At 27.9% G+C, this 13,910-nt stretch overlaps 1 protein-coding gene across 1 annotated transcript in view; it reads right to left on the bottom strand.

Annotated features, from left to right (window-relative positions):
- Positions 1-4,499: 4,499 nt before the first annotated feature.
- Positions 4,500-13,910, bottom strand: part of LOC115884377 — a 104,311-nt gene continuing 94,900 nt past the window's right edge. The window contains exon 7 of the mRNA XM_030902937.1: positions 4,500-4,743. Within this exon, the coding sequence (XP_030758797.1) occupies positions 4,500-4,743 (244 nt within the window). The remainder of the gene's footprint in view (positions 4,744-13,910) is intronic.

Here is a 13,910-nt window from a genome sequence, read left to right as displayed (position 1 = left end):
TAAAAATAGTTTTTGCTAAAATTTTGAGAACCGCTGGATTTTTTGTGGATTTTCTTTCTTGTAAATTTAATCTAATACCTATGTTGCCGTATTATCAAGAAATGATGACAAAATTTCCAAAAAAAAGATTTCAAAAAATTTCTAATTTTTATTTTTTTTTCGCGAAAAAACACTCATAGGCGTGTTTCTGGGGTTGAACTATACTACCAGTTAAAATACTTGCACTTATTTCTGGGACACCCTGTATAAGTGGCTTACTTTGTCATTGAGTGTTTTTTTTTCTATTTACAGTGTCATATAATGCAATATTTTTTTAAAAATTTTGCTGTTTTTTTTTTCAAGCAAATATGTGCTTTATCAGGAAAAAATGTCATACATTTTTGCAAGATTTGTATGTGACACTGTGGTAAGAGTGTTTAAAAAATGTGATATGGAAGAGATGACAAGTTTTTGTTACAATATAAGTTTTATTTTGAAAAAAATATAAGTATTTATATAGTTTTAGGGCATAGCATAGTTTGGACTAATTAAGAGATTAATATATACTTTGGGTGTTTTGTAAATAAATGCATATATTATACTGGCTACATAGTTGGATCTCATAAGTACTACCATTTTTTACAAAAAAATATTTATATTTTTTGATATTTTTTTAATAAATAATTGACAAAACTTTTTGGTACTGCAAGTTAATTGAGAATTTTATGTTTTGATTTTTAATTTTAACACAAATAAGCTGAGAGCACAAATTTAATACATTTATAGTTTTCTAAACTCTTATAATACCTAGTAATTTGTTTTTAGATTTTTGTATAATTCACTGAAAAATTGCACAACTTGGCAACAATGCAAAATAACATAGACATTAAAAATCGGCGGTTCTCAAAAGTTTCAGTATTTTATCATCAAGTTTCAAGATATTAACTTTGCTTATAAATGATTATGTAAAATATCTTGAGACTGTTTTCATTTATTTATGAAATACCCTGTATATGTGGTATAATAATAATTATCTATCAGTATTTGAGGAATGGCCTTAAATTTGTTATATAATTGCGTATAGATTGAAAACTGATAGAATAAGAAAGACTTTTTTAAAAGTACCTTACTGTCGAGAAAAAAACGCCGTCAAGTTGGCTCGAAAATGATCTTCAGTTCCAAGCTAACTGTGACGCCGTTTTTTTTTTCTCGATTGTATTGTATGTTTAAATACAAAAAAAATGTGCATTTTTAGGATTTAAAAAAGGGTAAGAATTTTTAAAGGCCAAAGAAATTTAATATAATTCTTTTATATTTTAGTGTTCTAGTTTACCAAAAAATAGATTTAAGAGTAATTTTAAGTGTGTTAAGACATAGTCATTATTTTTAAACCTATCTGTTTTATATTTTAGACTGTTTTTTTTTAAATTGTTACAATTAATTTGCAACAAAATTACCCGTATTGTTACTAGTCATTCTGGCCTAAATGTTACCAAAAAAATAACGTTTGTTCTGCTCAAGAATAAATTAGGATTACAAAAAATTGTTTTTTGTTGTTTTAGATTAACTTTTAGATATATAGGTTGGATATAATTTTTAAATTGCATTTATACAGGATGAGTCTTAAATAAGTGCGGAGTTTTAAACGTTATAAACGTATATGTTCCTGGGATGGAAATATGACAACCCCCAAGAGTATGTGCACTTATTTAAACTCACCCTGTATAAACAAACCTAATTAATTGTGATTTTATAATATTGCCATAATATGCATTATATTTTTGACATTACTATGTACAAAAAATTATTAGTTAATAAACGTTTATATTCGTTTGGTTTTTATTTAAAAAAAAAGTTCAATTTAATAAATTTATTTCGATATACAGGGTGAACCATAATCCTTATTTTAATACCAAATACCGTATGATCGAAAAAATGACGTCCAGTTGGCTGGGAAATGATGATCTAAATTTCATAGTCATCGCTGACGCCGTTTTTTTCGATCATACGGTAGAATATCTACGATAAAAACCTTCAGAAATATCAAACCATTTACTGCATCTAAAATTCCAAGCCCCACAACATAAAATGGTCGGAAGCCCTGGTTGTACACAAAGAAGAACATTAAAATAAAACAACAAAGACTTTAATACCACAATTTACTTTATTTTTAGTATTTTTCCCATTTTACAAAACATAGAAGATAAAGTTATACACTTTAATTTTACATATATTATATCTTTACACGAATAACGTAAGTTGTATACCGTGTGTTGGATTTAAACTTAATTTCTTCATCTAACTAATTAATTTTAAACCAACCACTGACAATATGTTTTTCGGTCCAAGGTTTTTTTGAAAAAGCCAGATTTTTTTCAAAAAGTTCAATGGAGAAGGTAGGTACAGATGATTGGAAAAAATGCTGGAATTTTCAAAAAAGATGGACCCCTAGAATGTTCTAGTGGATAAATATTCTTTTAAAGCAAATTATTGTCATTTCTACGAGCTCGAAGAGTGTGAATGGATTGTGTAAGTATACAAAAAAACAGTTAAAAATAGTGTAAGTAGATATACCGGTTGTTGCATCGTCGAGCGGGACATAGGAAATCCCATGTAAATTTTAATGGGGTCAATTATTGGCTTCCCTAATTATTTTAGAGAATAATTCTATTTAGGTTTATTGAAGAGCACTAAAACCCACATTCAAAAGAATATCTTTAGATATTTTTGATTAGCCCGTTTACGAGTTATCACCGATTTCTTTTTAAATATTTCTTCTTTCTTATGGCCCTGTATTTACTTATGAGTACCAGTCAAGGTAAAAGATAACTATCAAATGAAGTTGTCATTTCAGAAATTTATCTATTTAGTGCTTTATTATTATTATTAAGAACTCATACCTACATCGAAAATATTAGCCATGAATTACACTCCCGAAGAAAAAGTATTGATTAAATGGTGTGTATTATCAAGGAAATAGTTATCAAAAGGTGTCGGACATGTTTGCTGTTCTGTATCCGAATAGACCGATACCTGAAAAATCTACAATCGCAAGGAATATCCAGAGATTTGAGACCAAAGGTACCCTAATAAATAACTGCAGATGTGAAGCAAGGCAGGAACAAAGAGAAGATGCAAGAAATGATACCGACTTGGAAGTTTTATGGTGCGTGGAAGAGAATGATGGAAAGATCAGCACAAGGAAACTTGAGGATGAAATCGGAATAGATCACACTACAGCGTTTCGAATTTTGAAACGACATAAATACTATTCCTTCAAATATGAAAAGCACCAAAAGCTACGAGATGGGGACGAAACACGGCGGCAGGCGTTTTGTTTTGACATGATGGAAAGAGCAAACACGGACAGTGGCGTATCCAAGGGGGGGCAAAGGGGGCAATTGCCCCCTCCATACACGACTCGCGCCGGTCCTATTTATATTTTAAACAATAATTTAAATACCAGCTTCGCAGATATTTTTACAGAAGCAAACAGAAACATGAACAAATTGTTTGGACAGGAAATAAAAAAAACCGAATAACTAGTAGACAAAAAAACAGGCCGAATTTTAAAACTGAAACTGCTCAAGATTATTACAGATTATTAATTTTTATTCCTTTTTTAGATCACGTAGTATTACATTTGGAAGAACGATTTGTTAAATACAAAGACATACTACGGTCATGTAGCTCTCTTATATTCCCTCCCTAAATAAAAAATCCGATTATGAAGTATCGAATCTAAAATATATGCTATAGATTTTAATAAAAACGACTTAGAAAACTCTTCATTTTCTGTAGTTTCGGCTGAATTTAAGCTCTAGCATAGAATATTTGAAGACTATGCACCAGAAGACTACCCAAGTTCCGCACTCGATGCTCTGTTAATATTTGACCAAGAACTATTTCCTAACATATTTATCTTATTAAAAAAAATTGCACTTTACCCGTTAGTACGGCAACACCTGAAAGGAAATTTTCAACCCTAAATTGTTAAAGTCCTACGTCAGTAACACCGTAAGTAAAGACAGACTAAATGGCTTATCCCTTTTGTATATGTATCCAGAAATATCTGTTAGTACAGAGGAGGTACTTAATGAAATGCAGGCAAAAAAGCCTGGATATTGTTATTTAATTTTATTTGTATCTGTGCTTTTACTTTATTCACTTGGCCTTTTGTTTGTTTCTTCTTATTTTGTTATTTGTTTCTTTAATTTTTAGTTAATTTTTGTGTTAATGATTATTTTTTTTTGTGATGTAATGTTACTTAGTAGTCTTGAGCCAGTATTATTTGATCATCAGCGAAACAAAGAGTGTAAAGTATCGAGTCGTTTAGTGGTATCCCCATCTGTTCGCACTTCCTTTTCCACATTTTCAGAGCTTGTTCCAAATAGATTTTAAACAGTGTCGGGGGTAGACAGCAGCCCTGTTTAAGACCTTTGTTTATGCTGAATCCCTTTGATACTGTTTGTCCTTTCTTTACTTGGCTAGTGTTGTTCTTATAAAGTTCTTGGACAGCCTTAATTAATGTTATGCTCGAGGGCTTCCCACAATTTAGACTGGGGTACACTATCATATGGTTTCTTGAGGTCTACGCAGAGGAGATGTATTTCTTGATTTCTTGCCATCTTTTTCTCAATTATCTGTGTCAGTGTAAATAAATGGTCGACCGTGCATCTACCAGCTCTAAACCCCGCTTGTTCTTCAGCCTCCATATCCCAGTATTCTTCCTCAATTCTCTTTTTGACCAATTTTCCATAGACCCTTGAAACAGAGCTCAGCACGGAAATTCCTCGATAGTTATCGCAATCGTCTACTTCCTTTCTTGTGTATTGTTGTTATATATGATGTCTTCCATTCTTTCGGTATGTTTTCACCATTAAGGCACTTTTGGAAAAGATTAGCGAGCTGCTTATATAATTTATCCGTGCCGTACTTGAGTAATTCTGGAGGAATTTCACCTGGACCAGGCGATTTTCTATTTTTCAGGGTTTGGCAAATTTGTTTTACTTCTTTGGTATTGATCCTCAGTGGAGAGGCTGTGGTTCTTATTTGAATGTCGGATTGTGGCTGCAATGTTTGTTGATATTCGGCCCTTTCTTCGGTCAACAGTTTAGCAAAGTATAGAAAAATTATTAAACCAGTTTTCTAAGAAAAATATTTGTTATTTATTTATACCTATATACAATTTATCATAGTACCTAGGCTGTAATTAGGTAGGTACTGGCTTGTTAATGTAAAAAAATATATATTTAGGTATAATACTGAGTTATTGACCCCCCCAGGCATGAATCCTGGATACGCCACTGAACACGGATAGGGAATTTTTAAAAAACATATGTTTCACTGACGAATGCACGTTTGCCTTAAATAATGAACCCAATGTTCAAAATTATCGATATTGGAACAAAGAAAACCAACACAGGTTTGTCGAAACAAGGACGCAATATCCACAGAAAGTAAATGTTTGGGCAGGGATATTCGGAAACAATATTATCGGGCCATTATTTCTTACGCGAAATTTGAATGCAGAATATTATTTGGAACTACTCGAAAATCATATTTTACCTGCTTTACATGATGCCGCTAGGGAAAATCAGGAAGTTTGGTACCAAATGGATGGCTGTCCGGCACATAGTACCCTGGCTGTTTGGGAATATTTAGACAATAGTTTTAACGGAAACGTTATTGGCCTAAATCATACAGTAAATTGGCCAGCAAAGTCTCCTGATATTTCGCCAAATGATTTCTTTCTCTGGGGCCATTTAAAAAACAAGATATACAAGGATAAAAAATACCCAAATCTAGACGAGTTAAAAAATGCTATTTCTGCCGAATGCAATAGAATTTCAGTTTACCAACTAGCGAATGTAAGAAGAGAATTTTATGATCGCCTGGGTTATTGTCTAGCAGTCGATGGAGGAATATTTGAATATCTTCTTAAATCCTAAAATTCTAACAATTTAATAGTAGATACCTAAATTAATAATAAATTATTGAATACTGTAATAATACTATAATTAATCTTGTAATTGATTACTTTATTTTACTTTAATTCATATTAATTTGTATTTATAAATACATCATTAAGATTTCCGATGTAGGAATGAGTTTTCAATAATAATAAAGCACTAAATAGGTAAATATCTGAAATGACAACTTTATTTGACAGTTATCTTTTACCTTGACTGGTGCTCATAAGTAAATACAGGGCCATAAGAAAGGAGAAATATTTAAAAAGAAATCGGCGGTAACTCGTAAACGGGCTAATCAAAAATATGTAAAGTTATTCTTTTGAATGTGGGTTTTAGTGCTCTTCAATAAACCTAAATAGAATTATTCTCTAAAATAATTAGGGAAGTCAATAATTGACCCCATTAAAATTTGCATGGGATTTCCTATGTCCCGTCCGACGATGCAACACCCGGTATAACAAAAATCATTAATAAATATTTCTAAATAATCTATATATCTATAAAGTAGACCAATATGATATGTAATAATGTATAATGAAAATATATTTTTTGACTTACACTGTATATACATACGGTGTCTCTTAAATAACTGCAAGTAATTTAACTGATAGTATATACAGGGTAGGTAATAAATAACTGCAGATATTCGATAAAAATTTGAAAATTTCGTAATACGAAATTTTTGTTTTTTAAATTTTCAGTTATAAAAATACCCCCAATGTGCCGTTTATTAATTCATATATGTATTAAAATTATTTGTTTAAACAATCAGAATACATTATCAAACTCATATTCGTCTGTAGAAATGATATAAAATATAATAATTTTTATAAGCGTCTTAATTTTATTTGTACCAGTTCACTACTAAGGAAATAAAAATCTATTTCGACAGCTTACAACGTAAGAGTTTCTGTACAAGATGAATTAAAAAATATAAAATATAAACACTTAATTTACGACAAAAACCCTCATTTTTCGTATTGCAAAGAAAACTAAGACCGCACAAAATTAGTGTTATATTTTATTATTTTTGTTCCACCCTGTACACGTTCAGCTCGAAGTGACAATTTTGCTCCCTTCACTAAAAATTACAAAATAGATAATAGCTTATAAGGAAGACATTTTTGGCGTTTCAGCCTGCAGACTTATCTCGTAAACAGTTAGATCATAGGCCCATCGGGTCTCCACAAAGGGTACTGCTCTATTCGAGCAAATTTCGATCATATATCGAAAGGATTTGTGGACACCGAATCGCCTAAACCATATCTATAGTAGCTTACTGTATAATATCTTTCTAAGGCAGTTTTGTTGCCAGTTTTGTGCCTGCCAGATTTTTATAGATTATATATTTTAATTTATATAATTAGAAATAAACAAAAACAATTATGGTAGACAATGGTACGCTACCTTCATTATATTTTGCTCCACTTTTAATTGACTGTAACTTATTTTTGTTTTTGGAGACAAAACTTTCATTAAAATATTAAATTGTAGGATAGTTAGTTAAGTTTTATGTCACATTTATTGATATAGTCTGTAAAACTAATAACTTTGAATTTGACAGTTCCCGCGGGCTTTTCTAGTGTTAATTTTATTAGGTTAGCAACTTGCGGCCTTGCTGACGCAATGCCGTCTCTAATAGAACAGCCTCGGAGCGAGATTTATGACGTCACGCTAGTTAGATACTACGGATTAATAAATATGTTGTAGAATACATGGAAAACATAATTATTCCTCGTATTTTTGGTTTGTATTTTAAAAATGATATAGTTTACATGAAATATACATAATATACAGTTAATAAATACAATATATATATATATATATATATATATATATATATATATATATATATATATATATATATATATATATATATATATATATATATATATATATATATATATACCTATTTATAGTAATAAATACTTTGGCAGATAAACTATGAACCATACAAATGCAGCAAATGTTTTACAGTATGGCTGAAATCGTACTCCATAGTCAATGTAGATAGTTTTTGTGTTAAGACTAATAATTTAAAAAAATATGTGGTTATCTTTTGACAAGTTTATATTAGTTTATTAATTGCAGTAAACATTATAATATATAAATAAATTTTGGGAATGCAAATAATAATATGTACATCACTATTAGTAGATATTGAATGTTTTTTGTTAAATTAGATCGATTTTCAAACCCCAAAATTTAAAATATATTTTACATTTTCCCCATTATCTTATGTACCACCTATTCATTATTTGTATATCGTAAAACATTTGCTGCATTTGTATGGTTCATAGTTTACTTGCCAAAGTATTTATTACTATAAATAAGTATATATTATATTGTATTTATTAACTGTATATTATGTATATTTCATGTAAACTATATCATTTTTAAAATACAAACCAAAAATACGAGGAATAATTATGTTTTCCATGTATTCTACAACATATTTATTAATCCGTAGTATCTAACTAGCGTGACGTCATAAATCTCGCTCCGTGGCTGTTCTATTAGAGACGGCATTGCTCTTATATTTAGAAATGTCAAAAGCTGATGACATTTTGTCAATTATGAAATTTCGCGTTGATTTTTGTAAGAAGAGGAAGAACTGTCACTTGCTTTATTATTTTCCTTTTCTATTTCAGGAAACTAAAAAGAGTTACCTGTCTGATTCGTTCAGTCAGGCACTCAATTTAAAGAATATCAGTAACTTTTTTGATAGAGGGATTTTATATTTGCCATGTTGGTAAAAAATAACGGTCAAAATTCAAAGTTATTCATTTTATAGACTATATAAACAATTTTTCTTTAAACGGAACACGCTATACGAGCCCTAACAACTAAATGTTCGGACCAACAAAAATTTATTAAAAACCTTTATTTTCATTAACTGAATTATTTACATTTAAGAAATACATTAAAAATATATTAAAATCTAACATTTCTAATGAGTATTTAAATAGTTTAGTTTAGTCTTATTTAAAAATTATGCCATATACCAATATCTGGGACATATTTGACAGTGTATGAAATTTTTTCTAAGTATTAAAACTCAAAAAGTCAAAACATTTTTTGTATAAATCTGGCGAAAATTTCTCAAACCTGACAACACTGCACTAATGTGGGCTAAATTTACCATCCCCCAAGATTATCATTAACCATATGGGAGCTTAATAAACTCACCCCAAATTTCCTAAAGTTTGGTAACAAATACGCATATATAATATTATATAATTCTTGTTCTCTTGTATAAACATGTGTTTTCTTCTCATTTTTTTGGTAGATATGTTTCATCCAATTGATTTTGAAACAATATATTATGTACTTAATATATCCAGGTATTCACAGTTTATTTTTCATGGAATCTTAAGAAGTAATACGTTATTAAGATTGACTTTAGTTGATTGACATTTAGTTTAAACCATTCTTTTATAGTTTTTAATATGTTTTTATATACTTAAAACAAATGTACCCATGATATACAAACCAAATGTAAACAGAAAAATGCTAGGTTGCCACTTTGTTTACGTTTTATATATTCATTTTAAGCGTGTTTTTGAAAAATTTGTGCTGTGACGTTGTTATACTATTTTTTTTTATCAAAATAAGACAAAAATGGTGTACGATGGAACATATACATATACTCCATGATTTCTGGAATTTTCAATAAAAATAAAAACAAAAAGCCTTTCACAAATTAGTATTTTCAACGGTAGGGTGCAGTAGGGGGGGGGCGTCACGCGTCGGTCTGTATAGATAATAAATTAGAAATAAATAGCAAAATTTATTAAAATAACATTCTTTTTCTGTTTTTATGAAGATCGTGAGACTACGCTAGTCAAATCTTGAAAAAAAACGATTATTTTTAGTTTGTAGTCTAATAAAAATGTAAATAAACAAATGTTGCTTGTATATGTCGGGTCTAAATAAATCAAGTTATATTGGTTAGGTTATCTTTTAGACATGTCTGTGAGTACCAATACCATTACAAAAGCTTCAAAATAACTTGTACCCGTCAGTTCTTAATTGGTTTAGATAAAATTTTACCAAATTTCAATGTTTATTTACACATAGAAATATAAATTATACTATAAACGTCACTGATATACAAGTTTCTAAAACCCAAATTAAAGATGCATATAATATTTATATCTCTAAAATAATAGATAGTTTGTTTATCTTACAGCATCTAAATAAAAAAAAACTGGTATAAAATATTTTTGTGCACAGATCAACTACATTACTATGTACTAATATCACAGTTAAATGTATATAGAATTATATTTTTCATGATATGGTATTTTATAGCTTTAAGTAGAGATCTTTATATGTATAACTAACTTTTTTTCTGAAAATACATTTATTCTGTATCAGTGACGTCAATAATATTTTTAAAATAGCGGTTGCAAACACTAAAGAGAATATTAATATAATTCAACTGTTAATATTATTAAATTTATCCACCCAGTATCACAAGGAAGTCTATATATTAAAATCTAGATATTATTGCTTGAAATGATATGTTTTGTTCCAGAAAAAACATGTCTGGTTCAATATTTTTTGTTATTCATGCTGTATAATAAAAAAAAATCAAGACAAAACTAACCTTAATCCAAATTAAAATAAAAACTAATATAACAAAATATATAACAAACCCTATCCAAAAAGAAACGAGAGAATATCACGATTAAAAAATGAGAATTAGCAAAAAAAGGACCACGAGGAAATTACCTATAACAATGCCCGAGGGACTTCATTAATTACCAGTAGGTCTTTGTTATCTTAACCCTTAATTACATTATCATCCCGACCCTTTTTGTTACAGCACCGTGCCTGTGCACCGGTGTAGCATCTGTGCCCCCAATCTGAATCATTGCGATCGCAGAAATTGAGGATGAAACACAAAATTGCTGTAAAAACCTTCGTTTGAGTTTCTTTCGGATTTTTTGGGGCTTTAGAAATACATTTTCTCGTTTTTTAAAGTTGAAATTTAATTTTTATATTGAAATTGTCAGCTTTTCAATCACTGCTTTAGTGAGACTGATAGGTGAGAAAAACGGAGAAACTGACTGGAAAGTTCCTTAAGCTTCATTCAGGACCTCAAAATTAGTGGACTTAATTAGTGTAGAAGTTTGTTTCTTTCATTTCAATGTAGAATTTTCATTGAGAACGTCAAAATTAGTGGTCGTAATTTTCAATTAGTAAAAAACTTAACAAACTTAAGTTTCATTCAGAACCTTGCAATTAGTGGACTAAATTAGTGGTTTCAATTACACTTTATACAATATTTAAGAAACACAATTAAAATTAATGGTATATCCTAGCAACAGCTTGGGTTAGTCAGTTATTGTGTACATAAAGAAAGCCTAATATTTAGCTTATAAAACAATAAACTTTTGATTTCTAACCACAAATTCTCTTGACGGAAGATAATCAAAGGCCAAAATGACATTTCTCGCAAATTTTGAAGGATAATTAGTGGAGAAGTTAAAAGTTTGATAACTTTTTCTACTAATTGAAAATGTCTACCACTAATTTTGACGGTCTGAATGCTTACGTTGTAATTAAAGTAACAAACTTCTACGCTAATTGAAACCACTAATTTATTCCACTAATTGCGGGGTTCTGAATGAGGCTTACCATTTTTTCCACTAATTATACTTGAAAATTTGCGAGTAGTATCATTTTAACCTTTGATTATCATTCGTCAAGGGAAATTAGTTAAAATTAATTGAAACTAATTAGATAAGTATAATTGAAACCACTAATTTGAACGTTCTGAATGAAGCTTAAATATTGTGACAGTTTCAAAATTATAGAAAGACAGTAATATCAATATTACAATTAATAAAATTATTAAATTAGTTAAAATCTATTCATTTAAGTTAATTTTCTTTTATATAAAATACGTTTAGCGTTACTCTGTAGTAATAAAGCCTAATGAAAGATATCGTAGTCAAAAATTACGCGTTATACCGTGAAATTAACTAATTTAAAGGCTAAATTAACATGTTAACTTCAGTAATTCTCTTAAGAAAACTACCACATTGTTTTATACATCGTGATCTTTTAATTATATCGTTTTGAATTTTAGTTTGTACGTCTTTGTTAGGGTAATACCTTATCTAGCCCTTAGTAAGACCGTTAGTTTATAATTAAACATTCAAAATAGTCTTATACTATGTCAGAAAGTTTTTAATATCTAAATAATATTCGTATAAGAATATTTTAACCAAAATTGTTCATTAAAAACAAATTTAAGCTATCAAAAAGGGTTTATTTGGTAAACGTTCCGGTTTTTGTATTTAATTTAAAAAATTAATTAATTATAACTATAGTTAATTAGTTTTAATTAATTAATTATAAATATAATTAATTGATTATAAACATAATTAATTAATTATAAACATAATTAATTAATTATAAACATAATTATTTAATTATAAACATAATTAATTAATTATAAATTTAATTAATTAATTATAATTATAATGAATTAGTTTCGTATAATTAATTAATAAATATTTTATTGCGTTGTCAAAAGTAGTTAACTAATCATAATTAATTAGAATTAATTAAAATTAGTTAACTTTAATTAATTAACTATAACAAAAAGGGTTTATTTGGTAAACGTTCCGGTTTTTGTATTTAATTTCAAAAATTAATTTATTATAACTATAGTTAATTAGTTTTAATTAATTAATTATAAATATAATTAATTGATTATAAACATAATTAATTAATTATAAACATAATCAATTAATTATAAACATAATTATTTAATTATAAACATAATTATTTAATTATAAACATAATTAATTAATTATAAATTTAATTAATTAATTAATTATAATTATAATCAATTAGTTTCGTATAAATAATTAATAAATATTTTATTGCGTTTTCAAAAGTAGTTAACTAATCATAATTAATTAATTAAAATTAGTTAACTTTAATTAATTAGGTAACTATAACCAATTAATTAATTCTCGAACCGAGCGACTTTTTTTTTCATTTCTAACAAAAAATATTGAAGTTGTTAACGTCAGAATTATATAAATTTATTGATTGTCTTTCAATTGGTAATTATATTTTGCCACCACATTTAAATTATTACTAACTTTATATTTTTTGGAAATGTAATAATTCGCATAATATATCATACAAATTAATCTCCTGTAATTTTGTTCAGAAATAATTATTATTTAAAAATTTATTTCAGCCATATTTTAATAGAGGTAATATTAAATTATTCCACTTATTGCATAATGAATGTTATGTTTTACCTGTTTTAGGCTTTATAAATAATTTAATAATATTTATATACAGGGTAATTCACTAACTAAGATGAAATTACGTAAATCAAAGATATATTTGTTTTTTTTTAAATAGTTACACTTTTTTAAAAATACTCTACTATTAGTATTTTTTCGGAGAAAAATAAACCAAATTAAAACATCACCCTGTAGAAAGTGTTATAATAATCAACAGTTAAAAATATTAAAAATTCTCATTAAAGTTTGCTGAGCTCAAATATTATTTAAAAATCTAATTAACAATAATTATATATTTTATATCAAGAATTTTTAGATATTGGAAAAAATATTATTTTAACCAGGTTTTCATTCTCATAATTATTATTAAAGTAAATTACAAAATAAACTGTGAATACCGTTTTTTTTTCGATAAATTCGCTAAAGTTGATTGTTTTTTTTTATAAACCCATTCTATAAAGTCTTTGGTTCGACCTTTTTATTAGTACTGTATAATCGAAAAAAAGGCGTCAAAGACAGCTGGGAAATGACAATCGATGATAATTTTGGAGAGGTCAATCTGAAGTAGACGTCATTTTTTCTCGAGTTTTAAACTACACCATTTAAAAATCATTTTTACTCAATACAAAAATTAAATTATAACCTACTTAAGACCAACTGACTGATGTTTAGGGCT

Source organism: Sitophilus oryzae, unplaced genomic scaffold, assembly GCF_002938485.1.
Source record: "Sitophilus oryzae breed Bouriz unplaced genomic scaffold, Soryzae_2.0 scaffold_227_pilon_pilon, whole genome shotgun sequence".
NCBI classification, from domain to species: Eukaryota; Metazoa; Arthropoda; class Insecta; order Coleoptera; family Curculionidae; genus Sitophilus; species Sitophilus oryzae.
Note: the sequence above shows the minus strand (reverse complement) of the source record. Positions and strands in the feature narration are given on the sequence as shown.